The sequence below is a fragment of the Lagenorhynchus albirostris genome, chromosome 9 (genome assembly GCF_949774975.1).
Source record: "Lagenorhynchus albirostris chromosome 9, mLagAlb1.1, whole genome shotgun sequence".
Taxonomy (NCBI): domain Eukaryota; kingdom Metazoa; phylum Chordata; class Mammalia; order Artiodactyla; family Delphinidae; genus Lagenorhynchus; species Lagenorhynchus albirostris.
This window is the reverse complement of record NC_083103.1, coordinates 46,156,149-46,183,689: the sequence shown is the minus strand read 5'-3', so window position 1 is coordinate 46,183,689 and position 27,541 is coordinate 46,156,149. Positions and strand designations below refer to the sequence as shown.

At 45.4% G+C, this 27,541-nt stretch overlaps 1 protein-coding gene across 4 annotated transcripts in view; it reads right to left on the bottom strand.

Moving 5' to 3' along the window:
• Window positions 1-4,454: 4,454 nt before the first annotated feature.
• The window catches only part of SCUBE2 (signal peptide, CUB domain and EGF like domain containing 2), a 64,515-nt gene continuing 41,428 nt past the window's right edge, over window positions 4,455-27,541 (bottom strand). For 3 of the 4 annotated variants that reach the window (XM_060159708.1, XM_060159709.1, XM_060159711.1), the window contains 7 exons: window positions 17,562-17,732; window positions 15,167-15,334; window positions 14,287-14,448; window positions 10,963-11,160; window positions 9,391-9,543; window positions 5,435-5,514; window positions 4,455-4,766 (listed from right to left, as the gene is read on the bottom strand). In XM_060159708.1, the coding sequence (XP_060015691.1) occupies window positions 4,614-4,766; window positions 5,435-5,514; window positions 9,391-9,543; window positions 10,963-11,160; window positions 14,287-14,448; window positions 15,167-15,334; window positions 17,562-17,732 (1,085 nt within the window). In that variant the 3' untranslated portion in view covers window positions 4,455-4,613. The remainder of the gene's footprint in view (window positions 4,767-5,434; window positions 5,515-9,390; window positions 9,544-10,962; window positions 11,161-14,286; window positions 14,449-15,166; window positions 15,335-17,561; window positions 17,733-27,541) is intronic. The other variant, XM_060159710.1, reaches the window with a different exon arrangement.

Here is a 27,541-nt window from a genome sequence, read left to right as displayed (position 1 = left end):
CATTGTTTATAGTAGGTGGGTTTAATTTGTATCCCTTTTATTCAGCTAGAGCAACCTGCCTGTGAATGAGTGGTTTCACTTTCTAAATCTGTTTCAATCCTGTGTTCCCTGGAAAGTGATCCCTGCTGAGTAGGTATGTCTTTATAGCTGTCAATCACAGGAGCAGCCTCGCTGGGCCATCAAGCCCCAGATGTTGGTCTCCTGTAGGCGGATCAGGACTGCCTGAACGGAGAAGGAAGCATGTTACCACAAATATCCAGGACACCCCTGAGCTGGGTTCACAAGCCCCTGGAGTAGATGACACAGGGAAGAAGCCTCTCCGAGGCTTCTAATTTCCTGTGGTTGGGCTCCTAGTGGCAACACCCAGGACCTGGATTTGGAGGCAGCTGATGGCTTGCCTAGCAAGAAGGTCACAGGTAACAAGGCTCCCTTGACTTGGTGAGGAACTGCTTTACTCCAGCCTCACCTAATCCACGTGCCTCCCAAATACTGACTAAGAGTAATGTAGACTTGGGTAAGGCTCCTGGGATCCATCCTCCCGCGTGAAAAGAAGCAGATATACTGACAGCCCCAGTAAGAGGCATGTCTTCTGAGTTAAGGAGGAGATCGAGGTGTGCAGGAGGGAGCCCAGGGTTTCCCGGTGCACAGGCCCACTGGCTGCAGTGGTCTGCAGTGGTGGGCAGCATGCAGCAGCCCTGGTGCCTCTTCCTGCAAAGATCCACAATTCCTTGCTCTGTGCGGTGCAGCTGCTGCCTTTCCCAAGTTTCCACATGACAATTATAAAATCACCTGCAAACCTAAATCCAGTGAGTGCCTACAGATGACACACTCAACAGCTCAGAGAATGATTCAGAGGAAGCAATCTTCCAAAGTGAAGATAATCATCCGTTAGTGTGAAAAGGCAAGCACTCTTTTATTAGCATTGGAAGCTCAAGGGAAACGTGGCTGAAGCCATAAAAGCAGCACTTCAGTAAATGGCTCAAGAACAATATCCACAGCTGGAGGGAAGGACATGTACAGATTCCTCTCCCACTCAGAGTTCTACCACAAAACTTGTTCTCGCGGAAGGAAGGCAAAGCTCAGCTCTGACCTCTTCCTGTTTACTTTATCAACAGCTCCCCCAGAGTTCAGAGTTGACTGGTCTTCTTTTATCTACCTACTTTTCCCAGGTGACCTCAACCCGTCTCATTCTTTATTCTGTGACATTAATATTCCAGCCCTGAGCGTTCCTGGGACTTCATAGAACCAGTTGCCTATTTGAAATCTGTATTTGGATACTAATAGTCATGTCATACTTAGAATGGCCAAAATTAAACTCTTGATCTTCTCTTCTTTTCCAGTGTCTTATCATTGCATAAGAAAGCACCCAAAGCCTAATGACTAAAACAACAATAATCATTGATTTTGCTCACAAGTCTGTCATTTTGGTACGGCTCAACGGGGACTGCTCAGTGAAGCATCAGCTGGAGAATCCATTTCTAAGGTTAGCTGGCAAGTTTTGCTAGCTGTCACCTGGGAGTCAGCTGGGTTGTGGGGAGGTGGGGAGGTGGGGAGGGCTTGGTTTCTCTTCACAAGCTGCTATGGCTTCCTCAAGGCATGGTGACTGAAGTCCCAGTGAGTTTCCCAAGGAGACGAAGTGGAAATTGCCAGTATCTTAAGTCCTGGGCCCAGGAACTAGTAAAATGTTACTTCTGCCATATAAGATTGGTTAATCAGTCACAGATCCCAGGTTCAAGGGGAGGGGCAAAAGGCCCCCAACTTTGCATGGAAGGAGCATCAAAGAATTTGTAGACAGGTTTTTAGATTGTCACATGTCCCAAACCTGCTCCTCCTGCAGTCTTCTCCATCTACCAGTTATTCAGACAACTAGGGGTCACCTTCAGTTGCTGTCCTTCCCTTCCCCTTCCACCCAATCACCAGCAAGTTCTGGTGACTCTCTCCCAAAACATGTCCAGAATCCTTCTGTTCTCTCCTCTCCACTACTCCCGCCTTACCCAGACAACCTCATCTCTCACTGGATGGCTGCTTGGTTGGTTGCAGTAGTTTGTTAACTGTTCTCTGCCTCCGTGCCTGCTTTCTAAAACCTATTCTTCATACAGTAACCAGAGCTATCTTTTAAAAACAGAAATCAGGTCACCTCACTCTTCTGTTTAAACCCCCTCCAAAAGCTGCACGACATATTTAGAATTAAACCCACAACCCTCATTCTGAATTCCAAAGCCCAGTGTGCTCTGGCCCTTGTCCAGTTCCCTGGCCTCATCTCATACCACTTGCCTTCTCACTAGTCTATGATCCACACACACGCTTGTTGCTGCCTGATAGCCTTTGCACCTGGCTTTCCTCTATCTGGAATGTTCTTCCCCCGATTTGTCCAAGGCTGGTTCCTTCTTGCCATTTATTTTTCAGTTGAAATACCGTTTACCTAGAGAAACCTCCGCAATTCCCAAACCTAAAGAAGCCACACCATCATCTGTTATATTAACCTATTTTAATTTTCAACATAGCACTTACTACTAGTTGATACTTTCCGTGTTGATTTGTTCATTGTCTCCTCCCTCTAAAATGTAAACTCTAAAATGACAAGACCTTGTCTGTCCTGTCACTGTGCATCCCTAGGACCTAGAACAGTGCCTGGCAAAGAGCAGATGTTTGATAACTATTTACTGATTTAACAGGTAGCAACAGTAGCCCCTGCCATCCAGTCTTCCAACAGGACCACAGAGTCTCTCAGAGTGGTTGATGGGTATAGAGAGGAAGCTTCAGGAGGGCTTCAGTGGCTCAGGCATGGCCCAGCTCCTGAAGGATGCTTCACAGAGACCAGGTTTATGCAGCCTCCTTCCAACCCCCAGTGTACTGCCATCCCTAGCCTTCTTGTGAAACCAGCAATACAGAATCAGACAGTCCTAAGGACAAAGTTACTAACATGCTTGGACGGGGTGGCGCAGTTCTGCTGCCATCGGTCAGGTCATTAACTCACATTGTATTACATTTGAATTTTCATCTTAGGGTCAGACTCAGAAATGTAAGCCAAGTTCCGGCATCACCAATTCCAAGTACTTGTATTAATGATTATTTTTTAAAACGAAGATGCTCAAATTTTTGAAGAGAGACTTAGAAATGGGTATTTAGGACCATCCAAATAAATTTTTTGAAGTTCGATTGGGCTTTTAAAAACTCAATGTTATTAATAGGTTAAAAAACAAAACACTGAGGTGAAAAGAGAATTCAACAATAAATGAAATAATCTTTGTTTTCTTCAAAAATGTTTGTTAATCTTTTTTTTCTTTTGGTACTTTGGTGTAGAGAATTGATTGTGTGCAGAGTTAGTTTGCTACTGAAATAAAACACTATGGTTGTGTGTAGTCAGCCCATTCATTAGGGAAATGGCAGCTTGTTTGATAGAAGTCTTTTTTATTCACTGTAATGAGATTTTTGCCTATAGATTTCAATTTTTAAAAATTCAATAATATTGAAAAATCAAATTCCTGTGGGAGAAAGTGACTGTGAGGTCCCACTGTGCCGAGAGAAAATGAGATGATTCTGCGGTACTAAGAGGCCGGGATTTGTGTGCTTCCGGCAGTGGGTGACCATTAAGGGCCTGAGACCACCCTGAGCCGTGCAGCCCGTGCCCCTGGACCCCAGTCAGGCTCTGAACTTGGCGAGGGGAAGGAAGGCAAACATGACAGGCTGGTCTGTACCACGTCGCACCTGGACCTCGCACGCCCTGTGCTGGGAAGCCCACGGAGGAAGGAGAACCCTTGGCGGTATTGACTCGGGGTGTGTGAAATCTCCTTTTCATGATGGATGGATTCTCATCCATCGAGGAGATCACATCCTATCTGAACTCTCCAGGCTCTACTGCAGCACCCAGAAGAGTGCTGCCCTGAGGGCACAGCTGAAGGTGTAAGACAAGCACTGTGCATTTGCTCTGAGGTGGAAACTGGCAACAGGGAAGGCCATCGATAGGTCTACATTACGATGTCTGTGGAAGTGCTTAGTTTCTACCTTTTTATTTCTAATTCTTTCTGCTGTAAGTAATTTCTAGTGATCGCTGCTTAGGACTCAAGCTTCTGGGATCAAACTTAGGTCACACAGGCTGGAGAAGGCTGTGGAGTCACCGAGTCCTCCCAGGTCCCGGGTGGGTAGATGATGCCTGGAGGACTCTCCCTCCCTCCCTCCCCCCTTTCCTGCTCTGCCTGGTCGGAGCCGACACCTGAATGCAGAGGGCTCCCTTAGGGAGGACTATGCTGGAAGAAGCTGAAGTCTTAGACAAGGCAGCCCCCTCAAGGAGGAGTGAGGACCAAGAAGGACACGTGCATCTCACCTGAGCTGACTGAAGTCCCGCTCAGCCAGCCCTTGACATATCCAAGACATGTGCCCACAGCAATGAGAAGCGAGTAAGAGTCAAAGCCGTTCTCAGTCCACATCCACAATGCTGGGAAAGAAAAACCAAGTTCAATTTACCAAAATATCTGTATTATCTATAAAAATTGAACTCTAACCAGGCACTGCTACTAGAGGCAGCGTTATCCGGCTATGCTGGCTGCAGAAGCAGATCGCTGTGTTCCACCAGCCCACAGCCCAATGCTGTGCTGAGTGGCACGTGGGCAGGCTCATTTGTAAGGTCTCAGAAACCTGGACACTTTGGAACGGAGCAATCGGATGAAGGATCTTGGAAACATTTCCCGGGACTCCTGGGCTGTGTACTTGAAATAGTTCTGGGGGTGGGCCAGAACGTCAAACAGAGCCTTGATCAGTTTCTTATCCTGAAAAGAACAGAATTTTGTTACTGGGCCAAAATATTTTAACATTATGACATTTTGCCAATGGAACTATAATGTCCCACTGTTAGGCAGTAGGTTGATCAGCTGAAAAACGCTTTGTGAAAATTGTCTCCTCTGATTTTTATCTTTTTTAGTCCCAATTTTTGTTTCCTAAGTATCTATAAAGAGCACATATTACTTTTATTTTAAAAATTTAATGTGTAAAAAATTGTTTTTCTAAACCACGTGGTAACTTTGGAATTTGGGGAATATTTGTAGCGTTAGTGATATGGCCAGTGTTTATTTATACTTATAAGTATCTAAAATTTGGTGGACTTCAGGCTGGAAGGATGAGCAAGGAGCCAAGAATCCTCAACTATTTGGAGAATGAACATGGAAACATGAGTTGCCGCTGGCTTGGATTTCTGATAAACAAGTTTCCCTCTGCTCCTCCACACATTTCCAAACTAAAAAATACTACTTTATTTGACAACACTAAAAATGGCCCCTTGAGTTTTTTTTAAAAAAAACCTAAGTCTGGTGAAGATATAAAACTGACCTCAGCCCAGAGCAGGCTCAGTGTCTGAAAGGTAGCAAGAGGAAACCCTTCCTCGGTGGCGCCTGGCGAGCCCTGGGGGTGACTGCCGTGGCCACCTCGGGTGCATACTCACCTTCAGTATTTCCTGATGGTTCTCTGATGCGTAGAGCCTGCCATCTCGAACTATGTCTTCAATGAGTTCCTGGTAGTCCTCTGTTTGAATAAAGGACATATTTTGCATTTGTATGCTTTAGTTCTTTCCAGGCTGACTCTTTCATTTTTCAAATAAGGTTCTGAGAAATGCCCCTTCTGTAGCTGCCACCAGAACAATGACCTCTCTGATACTAAGAAGGCAATCAGAGAGAACTTCCACAGACTCACCCGCTACCTCCTCTCACCCACCAGCATCTGCATCCATCTCTCCTGTTCCTCCCTCAGATGAACCTCTGTATATCCAGCCAAGACCCATCCCTCCACTTTGCTTACCAGCTCCATGTTCTCTCACCAAATCAAGGACGTTGTTCCACTAATTCTGCCCTTCCTTTCCTACGTGATGAAATTTTCTCTCTGCTGGTCTTTCACACCAGCATGCAAACACGCTGTTGTGTCTCCAATGTTTTTTAAAAAAACCCTCTCTAGACCTCATTTCTCCCTCCAGCTTCCATCCCACGTCTCCGCTCCCCTTTGTAGCAAAACTCCTTGAAAGAATTGTCAGCACTCACTATCTCCAATTCGATTCCTTTCTTTCTCTCTCACACCCATTCCAGTCGACTCTGGCCCCCAGCACTCCTCCAAAACTGCTTGTTGGGGTCACCAGTGACCTTCATGCTGCTCAACTCTTAGTCCTCACCTACCTTGATGCATTCAAAGTCTAGCCTATTTCCTACAGTCATAATTCAAATCAAGCATATGCAAAACACAATCTTTTTTAAATTCCAGGCAGAGAAGAATGTCTCTTTGTATGCATATTATGTGCAACAAATCCAAACAAATCATAAGAACATCACTGGAACTGTGTGAGAGAAAAAGTCTCTCCTGCTCAAGTGATGGGAAATGGAAATTCATAGGATAATACTCATAATTACTAATTTAATACATGTACAATATCGCTGGTCCTCTCTTCATGTGGTCTCTTTCTTCTTATCCTTTCATTTTCGTGAATACAAAATCTATAAAATATGAATGAGGGTACGTTTTCTTTTTTTTTAATCTTGAATTCCTCTACTGCAGAGTCTCTACCTCAGAGAATTAGCTCCTTTTGATGAGGAGTTCACCATTAGGAACGCTTGTCACTGTTCTAGAGAGCTGTTTGCCACTATCCCAAATGTTTCCAAACCACCGTCTTTTTAAAAAATCTTTCCTCTGCTTTTAAGAACTACAGTGTTGGGCTTCCCAGTGTCGGGCACAGTGGTTAAGAATCCGCCTGCCAATGCAGGAGACATGAGTTCAAGCCCTGGTCCGGGACGATCCCACATGCTGTGGAGCAACTAAGCCTGTGTGCCACAACTGCTGAGCCAGCACTCTAGAGCCCGCGAGCCACAACTACTGAGCCCGCATGCCACAGCTACTGAAGCCCGTGCGCCTAGAGCCCGTGCTCCGCAACAAGAGAAGCCACCGCAATGAGAAGCCTGCTCACCACAACGAAGAGTAGCCCCAGCTCACCGCAACTAGAGAAAAGCCCGCATGCAGCAACGAAGACCCAGTGTAGCCAAAACTAACTAACTAAATTTATTAAAAAAAAAAGAACTACTGTGTCTCCTCACTTGCTCCAACTGTCATGAGAAAAGCACTCCAGTGTTGTAGGTAAGAACTCAAGAGTCCCAAAGACCCCTGCAACTTTGTCCTGCTGTGCTCTCAGGCAGTTACTTAAATCTCTAAGCCAGAGTGGCCTCATCTGTAACATCAGGAGAGTCGTGTCCACTGCATGGGTGGCTGTGAGGAACGTGCCGTGTCAAGGGCGCTTGGCATATGCCTGGTCCTCATAAGCTCAGCACATGTTAGCCGCAGCTACGGTGCTCCCTGCTCTCCAGGCCAGCGGGCTAGTCTGTAGCAGCCTCAGCTGCCCCTTCTCAATGTGACTGCTGTTCTTCTGGGCTTGGAACCAGATATCAAAACTGTCTGAAATATAGGTTGAAAGAAAAAATTAAATAGGCTCTGGTGAAGAGCTAAAAGGCTTCTGCACGGCCAAAACAGCAGTTTTCAACTATTTTCTGCTGTGACAGACACAATATTTTTTTAAATTGGGGTATTGCTGTTTAACAATGTTGTGTTAGTTTCTACTGTACAGCGAAGTGGAGTTCCCTGTGCTATACAGCAGGTTCTCATTAGTTATCTATGTTATACATATTAGTGTATATATGTCAATTCCAATCTCCCAGTTCATCCCACCTGCACCCTCTCTTCTCCCCTTGGTGTCCATACATTTCAGACACACTCTTGTGGGCCTAACCAGGGTTATATGTCATTTCCCCTGGTTCAAGCTACAACCCTTTGTTTGAATTAAAGAAAAAAATCAAGACGTTTTCATGTGTCACAGAGTTGAGAACAGCCTGACTGAAATGTGTGAACTTTGGTGACATTTGTTCTGGAGTCTCTGTGGCTTTTTGGCTCCTTCCTGATCCTAGATGGGGGAGGTTGTTGGCTGGCTGCCTTTGGGGAGATAAGATGCTCTGAATCCCAGCAGAGCCACCTGGGAGCCATGTGTGTCCACCTAGGAGTCTGAGACTAAGGGCCCTTGTCTTAGTGTTTGACATGGTTTCAGGCACCAGGATGATGATTCTAGAGTTTGTCACATGTTAGAAATAAACTATGTGAGGTGTTTTTAGGAACTCCATAGAATATCGTCTTTCCAAAACACCTACTTTTCACACCTGTCTGCCTAAAAACCTTCAGTGGCTCCCTTTAAGATTAGGTCCACCCTTCTGAGCTTGGCACTCGAGACTCTTCATAGCCTAACCCCACCTGCTTCTAATCTCATCTCTCACTGCTGAGCCCCATGCACCCTACCAACTGGCAAAATCATTAGTCCCCAACATGCCAGGTACTCCATCCTTTGACCTATGTCATTCCCTTTTCCTGAGTGTTCTTCCTCCCATTTATAAGAAAACTTACATATTCTTTCAAGACCCAAATCTCTTGAGACTTTGCTCTATTCTTTCCAAAAACCCATGCAAAATGAATGGCTGCCCCTTTTTCTGTCTCACACAGAGCCTTGTACATGCCCCGTTGTAGCATCTATGACACCATATTCTTTTTTGTATCTCTGTCACTAACCGTGTTGTCTCCAGCACCTCACCCAATACCTGGCATACTAGATGCTCATTAAATATTTGTGGCATGGATGAATGAATAAGTTCACGATGAACAGATAACTCTTCCCTGCTAGGTTATGAGGTCTTCCAGGACAAGGTCCAGTTCATTTTGTGTTCCTAGTCAATGTTTGTCACCGAAGTCTCAGAGCTTGGTAGGGCCCCAGGGCTCACACAGGCCACCCCTTTGTTTAACAAGAAGAAAATGAAACCAGGGAAGTCATCTAACTTGCCCAAAGTTACACAGCAAGTTAGTGGCAGAGACAAGACCAGAACTCAGGTCTTTTTCCTCATTCCCTGGGATTCTATATAAAAAAAAAGCTGCAATTGTAGTAGGTTAATATTTATTGAGTATTTACTATGTGCCACACACGGCACCCAGTCCTTTATGGATTATCCTACTGAACTCTCACATTAAGTCTAACGATTATCCTTATTTACACACTGAGAAAATGAAGCCTAGAGATGGTAAGTAACATCCACAACGTTGCAGAAGAGATTAAACCCAACCTGGCTGACGCCATCGCCCATGTTCTGACCCACAAAACTATGCTCGCATTCATTTACTTTCTAAAACATCTGTTCATCCTTGTAGTCAGTATCCCCAAATGCCTGTTTAAACCTTGGCACCTGTGAGTCAGCGATGTCCTTTCTCCGTATCCTGCCTGCCTTTCTGAGCATGCGTGCTTGTCAGCAGTCTACCAGCTGGCCCAGGAGTTGATTCTGCTCAGAGCAGAGAACCTTCTTATGCGTGCTGCAGCCTGAGCTTCACAGTGCTTACCATCGTATGTCACATATGGGACCTGGAACCCTCTGGCGCTGTTCCCTTCATTGGACTTAAACTGAATCCACAGCTTCTTGGATCTAGAGGTGAAGGCGATGGGGCGTTCGTAGGTCTGGCAGGTTTCATACGTTGTCACAGAATTGGACGAAGCTGCCAAGGGAAGTTGGAGGGGACGGGGTTCAAGACTCATCACTGAGCCTGCAGATAATAAACACTCATCTTTTCAAATCCTCACACCACAAAACAAGTTATGTACAAGGGCTCTTCAGGACCAGCTGAGTCCTCGTAAGGGCCACAGTTGTGACTGTGGGCCCCAGGGAAGGCTAACTGCAAGGCCCATGGCTGGCAAATGGCAGCAGCCCAGGGTGCAGCACTCACTGCAGGAGCTGAGGTCAGGGCTCTCACATTGCAGGGCCAACCTGCTGCAACCTGGTAATAATCTCCGCCATTCACTGCATGGTTCCTTAGACCAGGCAGTGTGCTCTGCACTTTATAGACTTTTATCTCACTTAGCCCCCACCCCCCAAACCCAGAGGAAGTTGGTGCAGTGGTTATCTCATTTACGGAGAAATTAATTACTTGCCCAGGATCACACAGCCAGTATGTGGAAAGATCAGGATTCAAACCCACACCTGACTCCAGACACTGTAACCACTAATAAGAATGGCGAATACTTAAGTAGTATGTGTCATTATTATTCTAAGTGCTTTACAAATAAAAATGCATTTATTCCTCATGATAACCCTATGAGGTAGCAACTATTATTATCCCCATTTTAACAGATGAGCACTCTGAGGCACAGAAAGTTCCCGAACGTATTCCCAAGATCATAGAACTAGTAAGAGGTGGAGCTGGGATTCAGATCCAGGCAGAGCCCCCTCATGACACTGCCTCTAAGCTGCGTTGGTGACAGTATCCTTTTATGGACACTGGGTCATGCATCAGGATGGGAGGCGGGTCCCTCCTGGCTGGACCACGCCCTTTGTCTTGGTCAGTCCCTAAGCCATGAGTTGCTTCCCAGGGTGAGGCAAGTGTCTGGGGTCCTGAAGCCAGCCCTGCATGAGCTTCACTGACACTCTGTGTCCTTGTGGAAGAGGGTTCCCAATGAGCACAGAGGGAAGACTGACCCGCAGGATCGCTTCCTCTAGGGTTCAACAGGAGGCCTCAACCTGTGGTTTTTGTCTAAATTTTGTTTTCTTGGCAAACTCTAGAAACTCATGTCCCATCTCTGTTCTAATACGAGGTGGCATTCTAGGCCTGCTTCTCCCATTTAAAGCCAGGCATAACCAACAAGGACCTACTGTTTAGCACAGGGAACTATACTCAATACTATGTAATAACCTATAAGAGAAAAAAATCTGAAAAAGAATATATATACATATATATATATATATATACACACACACATATATATGACTGAATCGCTGTGCTGTACACCTGAAACTTACATGATATTGTAAATGAACTATACTTCCATAAAAAATGTTTTAAATAATAAAGCCAGGCAGCGTGCCATCAGGCTTTCCAGCTGGCCTCAGAAGGGGAGAGGAGCAGACAGGTGAGACGCACCAGTTTTCCGCATCACCAGGTAGTCTCCACAGTCATCCTCTATGGGCAGGAAGATCTCAGGGACCACAATCAAGATGCGGCGCTTGGGGGGTGGGTTGATGGTCCAGGTACATTCTGTGTTGGCAGGGTAATTGCCTGGGTAGTTTGGGGATTCGATGTATCCAGTGAAATCACCTAGCTCCCCTCCACATCTTCTGTCTGGAAGAGGAAATGCCGTGAGTTACAAAGGCACAGCACAGCTGTCATAATGTCATGGTCAAAAAATAATAATAACAATGATGTAATGGCCAGCCCCCGCTTGGCTGAGGAGAACCCTATTGCCCCCGGAAATGACATCATCGCAGGAATGAGTCTGCCCTGTAGTGCCCACAGCCCCCACTGGGAGCCCGACTACATTAACTTCCCACACAGAGCCCACCCCTCTGGGTTCCCAGGGCATCATTTTCTCATTAACTTGAAGGCATTCAAGGTCAGGGACAGGTGTTTGTGAAACAAAAGGATAACTTTAGTTTTTACTGTTTTGTTTACAAAGTCCAAGTGCCAGGAGAACGCATGGCACAGAACTTGTAGGTCTGTCAAAATAGGGAGAATAGAGCTTACTGCTCAGCAAAGGATATTTGACCCTTTCCTAGAGATCTTTGATGAAGACATGACAGCCATACTCTTTCACTTTCCTCTCTGGTCAAGACCATGTTTTATTTTTAAGTGGGGAAGAGAACTCCATTCAGCTATCAGTCAGTATAGGTCATGCTGGATACTCACCTCTGGCACCAAAGGCAAGGAGCATACACTTGTGCGTACACACACACACACACACACACACACACACACACACACACACACACACACACACACACACACACACACACACACACCCCACCTCAGCCACACTTCACTCACTGAATCTCCATTCATCCAACAAATATTCTTGCCCTAAAGGAGCTTAATGTTTAAAACTGTCAGGTGAACCTGTTCAAGAGAAGATGTTGAAGGATAACCTTTGGCCTCTCTAGTTGTAACTGGGATTTATTATTCCCAGTAGGAAAAAAACACACAAAAAACAAAAAAACAGCCTTTTGTTCCTGGAAGAGAAGAGGGAGAGGAGAGAGTCATGGAGTCAAGAAAACTGTCTCCGAGCCTGACCGGCTACCTGAGGAACTGTGCCATGCAGCTCCAAGGACCAGGGGTGGGAAGGCAAGGAAACATTTCATCTTGACGGGGAAAAGAATCTTCTTACACTGTGAACTTCCCAAGTGTAATCTACCAAAAGACTAGGATATTATGAGCGGCAGTAAGCTTCTTGTTAAGGCACGGGGAGGGGGAAGGGTAAGCTGGGACGAAGTGAGAGCGTCGCATGGACTTATATATACTACCAAATGTAAAATAGATAGCTGGTGGGAAGCAGCCTCATAACACAGGGAGATCAGCTCGGTGCTTTGTGACCACCTAGAGGGGTGGGATAGAGAGGGTGGGAGGGAGGCGCAAGAGGGAGGAGATATGGGGATATATGTATATGTATAGCTGACTCACTTTGTTATAAAGCAGACACTAACACACCATTGCAAAGCAATTATACTCCAATAAAGATGTTAAAAAAATTTTTTAATTTAACGAAAAAGAGACTAGACAGCTACTTGTGAGGATGTTGTTAAAAGGGCTTCGTTGGGATAGAGAGAAAACCAGATAAGCTTCCAGTCATAAATTCAAGTGATTCACTGCCCCCTTCAATCCCCTACTCTTCCAGTTTGGGGAGGCCTCTTGCTCCCCTACATTGCTGAACCAGCTGAGGTTGTCAGCTGGCCTTTACTAGAGAATTTTACACAATAGTTAAAAACAAAGAAGCAAACAAACCAAGTCCAAATAGCAAGTCCTTTAATGATTTACCTCCCCATTCCTACAGAATACAAACTAAGCTCCCTAGTCTGGCAGTCAAGACTGTCAATGAAAAAACGCTGGGCTTCCCTGGTGGCGCAGTGGTTAAGAATCCACCTGCCAATGCAGGGGACACGGGTTCGAGCCCCGGTCCAGGAAGATCCCACATGCCGCAGAGCAACTAAGCCCGTGCGCCACAACTACTGAGCCTGCGCTCTAGAGCCCACAAGCCACAACTACTGAGCCCATGCGCTGCATCTACTGAAGCCCCCGTGCTCTAGAGCCCGTGCTCCGCAACAAGAGAAGCCACCACAATGAGAAGTCCACACACTGCAACGAAGAGTAGCCCCCACTCGCCGCAACTAGAGAAAGCCCGCGCACAGCAACAAAGACCTAACACAGCCAAAAATATAAATAAATAAATAAAAATAAGTAAAATTAAAAAAAAGAAAAAACGTTGCCTGCCATGTCAGTAAACAAAGGATGTTGCGACCATCAAGCCATCACACTGCAGCCACCCCAAATGATGCACCCTGAGGAGACTCAGGATGAGAAAGCACAGGATGCTGGCCCCAGATAGCTGAGGTGCAGATCAAAGGAACGATTTCAGTGAGCCCAGACTCTTGTATCTTCCCTTACACAGAAAAGCGCTAACTTCCTTACCTTGAGATATCGGGTCTTGTTTAATTAACAGTAATCTTGATGTTCCGACTACCTGGTCTTTGTTGCAAAAATTCATATATATCCTGGTTCCTCCCCTTCCTCTTTGGGGCAGTCCCTCAGAGCTATCAGAGAGGCTGTGTCCCGGGCTTAAGTTCTCAGTTTTGTGAGCCGAATAAAACATAACTCTCAACTTTTAGGTTGTGCTTTTTTTTTTTTTTCAGTCAACAAGGCTTCCTTTCTTGGTCTGCTTCAGACTCCCTGCAGCACATTCCATGATCAGGTCCAGGGGTCTCTTCCCATAAAGCCTTTCACCTTTCTGAGTCTGTGCTTCCTGCCAGCTGCTCTCTTGGGCGTGAAGTTCTTTCTCCCACTCTCCCCCAACTCTCCCCATCAAAACCTTTCCTCGTCTCTCCAGACAGAGGGAGTAGCTCTTTCCTCTGCAGTCCCTCAGCCTGTGCTGCTGCAGGGCCAGGTACTGATTCTGCTTGCATTGCCTGGCACGTAACAGGTCCTCAAACAGTGCTTGTTGAACAGGGCTGAACTGACATTTTACCCTTGGGAGCAAATTACAGCAAGTACAGCCTGTGCATGTGCCTGGAGAAGTAGCCTGCACCAATACAGGTGAGTGCCTGCAGGTCCAGCACTGAGCTGCAGAGCCCTGAGGAGGGCTAACAACGGCTCCGCGGTCCTGAATGAACCAGGGACCCCTGCCAACCCGCACCCCCTAGATGGACCCAGGTGCTTGCCCTCTTAATCAAGGACTGTGAAAAGCCTTAGAGAGAGACCTACTTTTACACTGGGTTATGTTTGTGGAGCCATCAAAGTCAGTCGTGGTATTTCCTGGGCAGGAAACACAATTATTCTTTCCAAATTCTGGCTGGTATGTTCCTGCTGGGCAGCGAATACATCGGTGAGTGGTGGTGTTGTAGAAATGTCCAGGTGAACATTGAACTGTAGGGGTGGGGGAGGGTGGAGAGAACGAAAAGAAAAAAAAAAAAGACTGTTATTTTCATCAGATGTAACACGAAAGCTTTTGCAGTTTGGGACAGAAACGTCTATGCCCAAATAAGTACTGCTTTCCTACTACTCTGGGGCTAATCAACATTTAATTCCCTAAACAGCCAGCTTGGGTGCAACTTGTGACTCATGACACTGAGAAAAACACAAAGGGAACGAGGTATGGGTGTATCTTCTGAGTTCATTGTCCGTGATGTCGTCGGGCGTGAACGCTCACAGCTCTGTCTTCATGCACAGCAGGCCTGGGAGCCTGGAGGGGCGCAGAGCTGACCCTGGGCTTGGGGCTGGGCTCCTGCAGAAGGCAGCGGGGTGAGGCTCTGGAGAAGGCGTAGGGCCTGTTCTGGAGTGGGGAACTCTAGGGAAGGGTGAGGAGCTAGAGGAGGCCTAGAAGCAAGGAGCAGAGGGAGCCTGTGGACTAAACCTGCCCATCTCCCCGGCTGTCTTGCAGTCAGCCCCGTTCGAAGGGGAGGACCATGTCTAGGGAGTTCCTGTGCTCCCTGCATATCCAGCAGGGACGAGTGGCCGTGGGGACCTGTCCTCCCTGCCACTGGGGCCCACACAGGGCACCTCGGCTGAGCTTGACTGGAGCTTGACCACGGTTCTCAAAAGGGGAAATTCAATTCCGGAAAGAGGCAAGCTGCCAAGTCCTCACCTCTGGTTTCACAGTCCTGGAAGGAAGTGGCTCCCAGGTGTTTGGTGAGGAGGCCTCCTCCACAGGGAAAGCAGGAAGTACGGCCAGCTTCAGGCTGGAATGTGCCCAGGGCACAGAGCTGGCAGGGTGCAAAGCCATCCGCGGAATATTCACCAGGTTGGCACAGACCTGGGGGGATCAATGACCTTAGGTGAGCAAGGCCCCTGGGCAGAGCCTTTCCCATCTCTCTGCAGATGAGATCAGAGAGATGTGGTCAGGCCTGTCACCCCATGCGGACCTCAGCTCCCACCTCAGCGAGAGAAACTTTGTCCAGCCCTGCTGCGGACACTGACGAGGTAGCATGTGGGCGCCTGATGTTTACACACAGGGCTACACAGCACAGCGCAAAGATGGAGACAAGTGTGGACCCTTCTGGATTATGGAGCAGGCATGGGTAGGCTGCAGGCTTAGGCCTACCCGGGACCCAGGCAGCTGCTGCAGTGCAGGAGCCCCTAGAGAGAGGGTTCTCTGCCTGTAGTCCATGTGGTAATTCGACCCAGAAGTACACCCTCACCCAGCTGATTACATCCTAGTGATATAAAGACTCTTCTGGTCACGGAAGAGTCTCCCCTTTTTACCAATTATATTTACTAAGTTACATCTCCTTACGCTAAGGTGTGTCCTGGCCTCCCTCAATTAGTGTACTAAATGCAACCAATCCAATCCACATTGACAGAGGGACCCAGAGGCATTTATTGACTTTAAACACCGTACTTTATTATATTTTTTAAGTTTATGACAAGTATCACAGCCATAAACAAAAGGATTGCTAAAAGCACACATTCCTTAGGAATTGGCCTGGCATTGCCAAGATGCTATAAAAATCTGCCGTCTCTTATATTCCTAATCATCTCTCCTCTATTAATTTTCATGGTTTTCTTTCTACCCATAAGGTACAGATATAATGGCATTTAACAAACACACCTGAGGGAGGAGTCTGGCGTCTGTCAGACCTGGCTGCTGATTCCAAATCCTCCACTCTTTGGCCGTGTGACCTTGAATGAGTCTCTTTAACCCCATAAAGTTTTTGTAGTGATACAATAACCATATGAACAACTCATGGAATTATTCATGAATGCCTGCATGATGCCTGGTAAAGGCAAGTATACAATAAGCGTTAGCAATTATTATTATTATTACTAATATTCTGATGTACTATAAATATATCTTATTAAGGTCACACACAAGTGTGAACAGATGCCCCAAAGTACCTCCTTATCAACCTTGCCGTTAGTCCCAGGATTTCATAACAGGCCGAAGTATGCTAGGAGTCACACCGTCAGTCTGAGGATCTGATTTGTAAACCAGAAAAGGTCCTGCACTTGAGTTTGAAGTCATTTAGGTGGGAACTAAATCTGGCTCTGGGAATCACTAGAAGGAGAGGCAGGGCTGCCAGAGCTCCGGCGCACTCTGCCGTGGACATCACCTACAAAGCGCCACATCAAATCACACCTTCCCTTTGAGCCCACAGAGTGTCAGTACAGCTGGCCCTTCTCCTGTTTAATAAAGACATTTACTAGTACAGTAAATAGGAAAGAAGCCCACAGAACCTAAGTAAGCATGGCTCCAGGGTTAACATTTTATAAGAGACAATTAAAAACTCTTCAAGAGAATCACGGACATAGAGAACAGACTGGTAGTTGCCAAGGGGGAGGGGGTCGGGGGAAGGGTGGAGCAGGAGTGCGGGGTTAGCAGATGTAGGCTAGTATATATGGAATGGATAAACGACAAGGTCCTACTGTACAGCACAGGGAACTATATTCAATATCCTGTGATAAACCATAACGGAAAAGAATATTTTAAAAAAGAATGTATATACATGTATAACTGAGCTGTACAGCAATAATTAACACAACATTATAAATCAACTATACTTCAATTAGAAAACAAATAAAAACTAAAAATGCAACACACACGCACAAACTCTTCACAGAGTTTTAACAAAATAACCAGATGGATACTTTTTTTACAAAAATTAATAAGCTCTGACTTTGAGACCAAAGCTAGAAAAAGAATCAGCGCTACTTCCTCCATTTTTGGACACTTTCAGGTAGTCCCTACACACTGGGAGATCACTCAGGTCTCAGGGGATATTTATTTACAGTGATTAAACATGCAATTGCAACATTTACACATTTTTTTCCTGTCAGTGTATTCTATCAGATCTTCATTCATTTGTTCAGCATGTGTCAGGCATTGAGCTAGGTACTGGAGAGCCAATGATGAACCCAATACGGTCCCTGATGGTAGGAATTCCATGGTGCAGTACGCATTGTCTGCACTGAAATGCACTTATGCCTTCTGCTAAACAATGCAGGAGATTGGAGGAGTAAGAAGGGACAGAGGGCATTCTCACCTCCACATTCAGATGCATTCCAGCCTTCTGGAGTCTCCAGGGCCCCAGGATTTTCTGGTCTTGGGCATGGTTCGCATGTGATTTGCCCCTCCTCATTTTGGAAGGTTCCATTTGGACATAAAATGCAGCGTTCTTGTACTCCATCGTAGTATGTTCCAGCCCTGCAACTGACTAGCCAAAGGGGGAAATGATCTTGTCAGTGAGGGCACAGAGGCCAAGGAAGGATGATGTGAGTGCTAGAGATGAAGGTAAACAGATGGCACTGACCCCACACTCCCCCATACAAACCCCCTGAATACAGAAGGTGTGCCACCTCTGGGTTCCCTGTGTACACCTCTCTGCCATGGTCTCTGTCACCCACTGTTAGAGGCATTTACAGGTCCTCTCTCCCTAGACCATGAGCTCCTCGGGGGCAGGGATCACAGTGGTCCTAATTATTTTTGAACACAAGCACTGATGACATTCCCTACTTCACAGGAGGAGTATAAAAGTGATAATCATTCACTGAACACAGGACTGGTGCTAGAAGAATAGAGAGGAGGGGGCTATTAATTCTGGCTGGTGGCATCCTGGAAGGCTTCCTAGAGGAGGCCACATTTGTGTCAGGCCTTGAAGGATGAGTAGGAGCTCCCCAGATAGGACGAGCGGCAGGTTGTAAAGATTCACGCCTGACATGGGAGGAAAGGGAAGAAAGGAAGGTTGGGGATAGACTGAAAAAGTCCTTAAATGCCAGGCCTTTGGATTTTATCCTGCAGGTAAAGGAACCATTGAAAGGAGAAGAATACGACCAGAAGCTGTGTTTTAAAAAGCCCACTCTCTGTTGGCTGTGGGGAGGGGGATCTCAAGGGTCTTGACAGATGACCTCTGCAAAACAGCATGCTTCATATTTGTAATAAAATTGATACATGACAAAGAGCAAAGCCTAGTAAATGTCTCCTGAAAGAATAAACTACAAGGAAGTTAATAAACTATGCTTTTGATTATATTTTGGTGTTCTTAGTTAAACATGGGCTCATATCTTATTTTAGGATATGAATATAAATATACTGAAGTGGGTTCCCTAGTATAATATTTAAAGCACATCATCATAACCACCAAAGCAGGCTTTCTGATGGCTGACGTTTGTTGAGTACGTACCATCTACTAGATACTGTGCCACGAGCTTTACACACTTTATCTCATTTAGTTCTGGAAACACCCAAAGGAGCTGGGCGCTATGATTAGCTCCATTTCACAGAAACAGAGACTTAGGGACATTAAATAATTTGGCCAAGGTCCCACAGCTAATCTGTGAAATACACCTACAATGAGATCAAGAGCTTTGAGTTTAAAGAGGAAAAAGGTCATTGAATAAAAGTGCCGACTGAATCACAATTCCAGACTTTGCCAAGGATTCTCTATGGGGCATTAGGGGAGTCTGACTGGAATAAAACACATTTTCTTTTATACCTAAGCTGCTAAGAAATAGAAAACAAAATATCACATGATAAAATTAGCTATTATAGCTCTTGAATGTGTGTAAGGGGGAATACTGGTTTTCATCCTACCCTACAAATGCAATTTGCATATGTACTTTTAGGGTTAAACATGGCAAAGTTCTCTATTACCAGTAATAAAAATGTCTTTTCATTATTTACCCCATAATTTAAAGAAAACTGAGGCTTTTTAAAAAAATCATAGTAAGATGAAACATGCCACATTTCAAATATTATTTTTACAATTAAATGATATCAGTCAAAGTCTACTTTAAAGTCTAAATCTTAATACTTTTTTATATTGTTTGGATTTTCTTTTACAATATTCACATATCATTCTTAATTCATTTAATGACATTTTTTAAAAAATTAAAAGTGAACCAAACTCTTGGCAAACGACATTATCGTGGGTATGATGCACAGAACTCTGGCAGACAGAGCCTATAATTCCAGACTTAGTCTCTAAATGCAGCCCTACAGGATAATGGTTTCCATAATTACTCTGGTTTCAGCTCACCTCCTATGAAAAGCTGGGCTGAATTATGTAGTAGGAATTCATGGCTTTTTATCCTGTGTTCCACCTGACTATCCCAGCGCCTAAAGCAGGCCAGTAAATGAGAGCCTAACCCCTTCATGGCTCTAACAAGCCAGCTGTCATGAAGACTGGCAGCAAGAAAATAAAACCAGAGCTGTTAGGAGCTCCTCTAGCCCAAGCCATGTCCATTTTGGGAACGGCTGTTTTCATAACACTCATTCACCTCAAGGGACAGTGCCCATACGACGGCAAAGATTCCAACAGCCCCATGAATCATAACTTAGAGTCGGATCAGTCTGGTCTGTTTTATCACTGTTCCTCTGGCAGAAAACGATCCCCTTCATATAGGTGGACAAGAATGGACCTGGTTCTCTCTGCGAAGAGTAACTGGACGGACTCCCGCTGCTCTGGTTGTCCACTCCTTCTTAGAACTATTGAAACCCCGCAAAGCCTTTTCAAGGTTACGTTTTGTGAAGCCTCAAGATATCCCACATCTGTTGCAATTTCTCAAGTGAGCAAAGGACTGAGAAATGCCCCTTGGGCTGCCCTGCAGAAAAGAGGGCACCAGTTCTTTTTTCTCACAGTGAAAGGCCTGCTCCACATAAACAAGCTCATCTTGTCACTCACGGTTTCCATCTTCCTTCCAGAGAGAAAGACGTACAGAAATAATCCATGGCAAGCACCTTCCAGATTAATTTGTTCCTTTCACAAGGTAAAAATGGGCTAAACACTAAAAAGCTATTCTGAAATGTCATGAAGAGACTCCTGAAAACAGCTCTTTGCAAATCTGCTAAAGATCTGACCTAAAGAGACCTCAATGCCAGTTCCAGTTGCTTCTCTTTTCTCCTTGAGCAGCCAGCTTGTTTTGCTGCCCCAGACAAAGGAGTCAATTGCCCCCAGAACACTTTGCGATCACAGCAAAGCTTTTGTGTGTCTTCAGTGACCATTAAAATCCCATTCTCAAATCCCGCACAGCTGTTTTCTCTCCCCTTCAAAAAGAGAAAGCCTTTCTGATGCAAAAGGGAGAGACCAGTGGGGACCAGGATTAATGGTGACAAAGAGACCTGAAGGCTGGCCCTCTTTTCAATACCACGGCCTTTGAGTATTTCAGGCTATGGACAAACACTATGGTCTCTCTGTGGCTAAGATGGTGAACCTAATAAAAGGGGTCACTCTCCAGCATCTGACTGTTTTCTTAAGAATCACGCCTTGCCTTCTGAAGGAGAGCCACAGGCAGCCCACGTGGATTCCCAGGGTCTCCTGGAGCTGCTGCTTTGTCACGGCTCAGAGGCAATGGCGCTCGAGGCAGTGCTGTGGCCTCAGGATACTGATTTGAACTCCTTTTAAATGAGTGTTTAAGGATAACAGGAGAGAGCACTCCCTTGGGCTGAGAGGTTGATTTGTCACGTCTGTCCAGGTTTTTGGTGTGTGCTCAGTTTGCTATTTGAAAACATTCTTAGAGTTGGGGCAGAGAGATGAGCCGGACTTGACGCCTTCCTTGCTGAGTTTCCCCAGTGCGTGCTGTTTTCTTCATGCCTAGTTAATGGGACTGAGATTTCACTTCCTCTAGAGTGCCTCTTTTGCCCTCAAGTTAAGTATTTCCCCAAAGATTTGCCCTTGGGCCTCTTTTCTCTTAGTGTTGGCAACTATCCTTGGGATTTCATCTGTTGTTCCTGTGAAGATTCATCTACTCATTTATTCAGTTAAATACTTAGCACTGATTATGTGCAGAGTACTGTTCTGGGGGCTGGAGATACAGCAGAGGAGACAGACAGGGCCCTGCCCTAATGGGGCTCTCATTCTAGTGGAGAGTATGAACAATAAATGAGCAAACAAATAAATATATAGTAGAATGCTAACTAGAGGTAAGTGCAATGAAGAAAAGTAAAACAGGCAGAGAGGGTAAGGCAAAGAGTGGTGGGGATGGAGTTTGCATGAATGCTATTTTCGAAGAGTAGCCAGGAAAGGCCTCTCTGAGCAGATGGCAGAGTGAAATGAGAGAAACAGCCTTGTGATGGTATTGCCTAACGGCAAAAGAGCCAATGTAGCAGGAACATAGTGAAAGGGGCTGGGTGATAGGATATGGACTCTAAAAGCAAGCAAGGGCCAGCTTACGGAGGTTCTTGAAGGTCATGGTAAGGAAATTGGACCTTACTCAAAGGGTGTTGGAGGTTTCAAATGGGGCAGTGAAATGATCTGACTTATGTTTCTAGAAGATCTTCTAGCTACCGTGTGGAGAACAGCCTGAAGACAGGCAAGGCTAAGGAGAACAATTCAGAGCCCATAGCAACAGACTGGCAGGAGATGGTGGTGGTTTGGAACAGAGTGGTAATAACAGAGGAAGAGAAAACTAGTTAGGCTCAGGATATAATGTAAAGGCAGATCTGACAGGATTTGCTAATGGATTCAGTAAGGAGCATGACAGAGCAAGAGAGGCCAAAAAGACTGAGGCTTTCAACTTGAGCAACTGGGCAAACAGGGATGCCAGTTACGGAGATGAGGGATGAAGGAGATGAGGGAGAAGTGGGTTTTATTTTGGAGGGAGAGAGGAGAATAAAATGTTTTGTTTAGACATGTCAAGTTTAAGATATTTTTTGGCCACGCAAGGGTTGGTGTTGAGAAGGCACTGGTTATACCGGCGGTCTCCAAGGTAGAACGCTACACCTCAGGGTATCATTTACATTTACAAAATGATCCAGAGTGTGAGCAAAGCATTTTCACATCTATGTGTATTAATTTTTATCTAAAAAATAAGACGTAAAGAAAGGTTCACTGGTTTAGCAATTAAACCAGATTTACCATGGTGATCATTTTGAAATGTACAGAAATATCAAATCACTGTGTCACATACCAGGAACTAACATAGTGTTGTATATCAATTATATTTCAAAAACAAACAAACAAACAAACTCACAGAAAAAGAGATCAGATTTGTGGTTACCAGAGCTGCACAGGGCTTGGGGGTGGGAGAAAGGGAGATTGGATAAAGGTGGTCAAAAAATACAAACGACCAGGTATAAGATAAATAAGTACTAGGGATGCAATGTATAACATGATAAATATAATTGACACTGCTGTATGTTACATATGAAAATTGTTAAAAGAGTAAATCCTAAGAGTTCTCATCACAAGGAGAAACATTTTTTTTCTATTTCTTCAATGTTGTATCTATACGAGATAATGGAGGTTCACTAAACTTACTGTGGTCATCATCTCATGATACATGTAAGTCAAATCATTATGTTGTACATCTTAAACTTATACAGTACTGTATGTCCGTTATATCTCAATAAAACTGAAAGAAAAATCATTTTTTTAAAGTTCTTCTGTTTAAAAGAAAAAAAGATTAGGGACTACCCTGGTGGTCCAGTGGTTGAGAATCCTCTTTCCAATGCAGGGGATGAGGGTTCAATCCCTGGTGGGGGAACTAAGATTCCACATGCTGCGGTGCTACTGAGCCCACACGCCACACCAGAGAGAAACCCACGCACCGCAACGAAGAGCCTGCGCGCAGCAACAAAAGATCCTGTGTGCCTCAACTAAGACCCAATGCAGCCAAAAAAAAATTAGTCCCTTAGTCAGTCCACATCTCCACAAGTCAGAGACACGTGTGAAGACACAAGGTCCCCAAGAAAGAGACCTGTGGGTGGGGAGGTACTGACTGACTCACTTCTTTTCAGTGTCTCGAGAAGAATTTCAGTTGTGCCTCATTGAATAGATTTCCTGATTAAAATGATCTAGTTTCAACCAACTGAACCATCACAAAGTAGAAAGCAGCTTTAAACAATTCCTGTAGAAATCCTGGGCCCATGATGCAAAACCAATGATGCAAGTGCAGGTGAACCACAGGGAAGTGCAGGGCTGACACAGCTTGTTCTCCTGGTACTAGCTCTTGTCAAACCACATCACGGGATAGAAACAGTGACAATTTAATCAGATCTGAAAAGAGTTAAGCCAAAACACTAGTAATGAACAAAAAGACTATTTGAAAAATGATTTACAACCACTACTGTTCACAATGAACCTTACCAAGTTGTCAATACGGTCCCTCAGAGACTAGCCAGCTATTTGAAATTTTGTTTATGTAAACTGTATCTCATTCTTCTACTTGTTATGTTGTACACAATATATTAGCCAACAGTAAGAGTATATAATTTAAAAATAAGTAAACATTCACAAATTCAAAAGTATTGCACTGTGTGTGTGTATATGTGTGATCAAAAATGTTCAGCACCTCTAGAACAGAGAAGTCCATGATTCAGATAGAGGTTAGAGCTGGAGAGGGCAGTTTGGGAGTCACTAGCATGTGGTGGTATTTAAAGCTATGGCGCTGGATGAGGTCACCGAGGAGAGTGTGAAGATAGGCGAGGGGCATGGAGGACTGAGCCCTGGGATCCCTGATGTTTAGACATAAGAAATTAAGGGAGAACCAGTATGGAAAATGAAAAGGGAGCAGCTGGTGAAGCAGAAGAAGAACCGGAGGTGTGTGGTGTGTGAAACCCATGACAAGAGTTTCCAGGAGGAAGGAGTGATCAGCAGAGTCTGAGGGACAGCTGGAAACTGGATTTGGTAACGTGGAAGTTGCTAGAAATCTTGGGAAAAGCAGTTTCAGTGGAGAGGTTGGGAATGAAAACCAGATTGGCTAGAGTGGAGGAGAAAATGGTCGGTGAGGTAGTAAAGACAGCAAATTTGGACAAGTCCTTCAAGGAGTTTTGCTTTACAAGGGGGTCAAAGAAAGGAGGCAGGATCTGGAGAGAAGCAGGAAGTCAAAGGAGGATTTGTGTGGGTTTTAAGACGGGAGGTAGGTTTGCGTGCTGTTTGAAATGATCCAGTAGAGAAGGAGAATTCTGAGATGGGGGTCGGTGGGGACAACAGCAGGAGTATCGTTTTTGAGATGATGAGAGGGAATGGGCTCCAGAGCCCCAGGGCAGGAGTTACCCTTAGGAAGGAGCGTGGGCTGTTCATCCATTTCAGCAGCAGGCGAGTCAGAGCATGTACGGACAGACGCAGGATAGGAGGGTCAGTCCGCACATGGAGAGGTGCAGTCGTTTTCCTAGACTCCCACCTGCCCATGGACATTTCTGCCTGGGAGTCTTGTTGCAACTCAAATTCAACTTTCCCAAGGGGAATGCTTCTCTCTTCCCTTCCCAAGCCTTCCTACCCCTCTGGCTTTACTCTCTTTCTAAACAGCACCTCTATATTCCCAGTCACCAATGCTCCAAACCACAGTTATCCCAGACGTCTCTCCTCCCTGCTGCAGCATCCTACAGTTGTGTCCCTTTTGTCCATCCCCTATGCTTCATCCTCATGGCACTAGTGTCCTTTGCTCCTCTCCATCTCGTATCTAGATTACTCCAATAACCTTCCAATGATTTCCCTTGCCTGTGTTCCTCTCGGCCTCAGCTCTGTTATTACATGCTGCCATCAGATTCACCTTCCTAGGGGTTTCTGGTGGCGCAGTGGTTACGAATCTGCCTGCCAATGCAGGGGATATGGGTTCAAGCCCTGGCCAGGGAGGATCCCACATGCCGCGGAGCAACTAAGCCCGTGCGCCACAACTACTGAGCCTGTGCTCTAGAGCCTGCATGCCACAACTACTGAAGCCCATGCGCCTAGAGCCTGTGATCCGCAACAAGAGAAGCCACCGCAATGAGAAGCCCGCGCACCACAACAAAGAGTAGCCCCCTCTCGCCGCAGCTAGAGAAAGCCCGCGCGAAGCAATGAAGACTCAACGCAGCAAAAAATAAATAAATAAAATTTTAAAAAAATTAAAAAAAAAAAAGATTCACTTTCCTAAAGTGCTTCTCTGACTGCTTCACTCCCTGGCTCAAAAACCTCCTTGACTTGCCTCCCTACACTTCTCAAACTCAGCCTTTAGTCCCCTTTTCTGTATCTGAGTTTTCGTTCTTTCTCATGCCCTCTCAAGAGCCCATTTTTTCTGCTTTTCCTATAAATCTTTTCTGATTATTTCTTCCCCAGTGATCACATTCATCTAGCCATTCAACCAACCCAGAGGCTTTTTCTCAGTGCCTCCTGCATATGAAACAGGGCTGGGTGAGATGAGGGACATATGGGAAGCAAGTGCAGGATCAGAGGCCGAGTCAGAAACCTCTGAGCTCACCCCAACTCTTTCCTCGTCTCAGTCCCCAACCCAATTTATCACCAAATGCTGCTCACGTTTCCTCCTAAATATTTCTCTAATCCACTGCTTCTATTCTACTCCATCTAGTGCCTTCATGTTCTCAATATCTCTTATGCAAAGCATTCAGAAGCTCCCAGATTGGTTTTTCTGCCTCCAGTCCTGACCCCCAATTCAGTTAGAGAGATCTTTCTAGAATGTAAATATGACCTTATGCTCCTTGATTAAAGCCTCTAATGACACCTGTCACCTAGAGATAAAGTCAAGGCTCCTTAGCAACATATTCAAGGTCTCTCATGACTTGGCCATGTTTTGCCCAGTAGCCTAGCTGCTCACTGCATCCTACCTTCCACTCCAGGGTTAGTAATACTGAAATGCCAATAATGCCCTGTGCACATCTTGCTCAACCTCACTACCTAAGGCTGTTCCTCTGCCTGAATGCTCCTCCCCATTTATGCTTCATCTGTGCATCCTTCAAAACTCACTTAGGCTTTCTCTCTTTGGGGAAGCCTTCTCTGACTCTTCCCTGGGAGGGTTACGACTTGAGGGATGCTGTCATATTTATTCAGACCTCCTCAGCACCCACCTCAGAGCTGGCCCATGCAGGGCACTCCATACGAGTGCATCATGAGTAAGATAATCACAGGGCACAGGCTATATGTGGGAGACGTGAGAGCATTCAATTTGAGATGGTTAGGAACATAGGCTCTTGAGTCAGATCTGAATGCGAATCCTGGCTCTGCCACTGACTTGCTGCATGACACTGGGAAAACTGCTTACCTTCTTATGCCTTAGTTTCCTTATCTGTAAAAAGGGCATGATGCAGAATGACTTGTGATGAGACTAAATGAGATGAGACATGTAAAGTACTTAGCACAGGGCTGAACACATTAAGTGCTCAATACATGTCAACATTTTATTAAATTATGTTTTTTAAATTAAAAGCGTTTCCTACCAAGTCCATGTGCTAAATATTGGTCTAATATTGGTCTATATTGCTAATATACACTTTATATTTTCCTTGATTTAAAACAGAAAAGAAATTTGCTGCCTGTTCAGTTCCAAATAATTTCTCAATTTTGAAAACTTAAGAAGAAAATGCCTGGCTCCTTCCTGCCTCAGGCCCTTTGCACTTGCTGCTATCCCCTCCATCAGAGCACCCCCTGCCTCTATCAGAGTTTTGCATGGCCAGCTCCTCCTTCTCAATTAGGTCTTAGCTCAAACGTCACCTGCTCTGATGGTCTCCCATGAACACCCTGTAGGGACTAGTAATCTCTCCTCCCCTCTGACCCTTTCTGTTTTATTATCTTCAATAACAATTATAATTTCTGAAATTACCTTTCTCTTTATTTTTTTATTGTCCATCTCCTTCCATTAGAATGTGAACTTCATAAAAGCAGGCTTCTCACCCATTATGTTCTCACTGCTTCAACCTAAGTTCATAGAGTGGCACAGAGTGGGATCTCAATAAATTCTGTTTTAATTAAGTTTTTTCAACTACTGCAGAGGAACACTACTACTATTACAAGTTGAATTAAACTTTTCTAGTCTCTCAAGAACCCAGGCACTAGGATACTTCCCAGTTTGCCAGGTGCCTGGATTGTATCTTTTTAAAATTTCAACAAGTTTTCAAAATAATCAAATACAAAAATTTATACTTCAGGGCTTCCCTGGTGGCGCAGTGGTTGAGAGTCCACCTGCCGATGCAGGGGACACAGGTTTGTGCCCTGGTCCAGGAGGATCCCACATGTCGCGGAGCGGCTGGGCCCGTGAGCCATGGCCGCTGAGCCTGTGCGTCTGGAGCCTGTGCTCCGCAGCAGGAGAGGCCGCA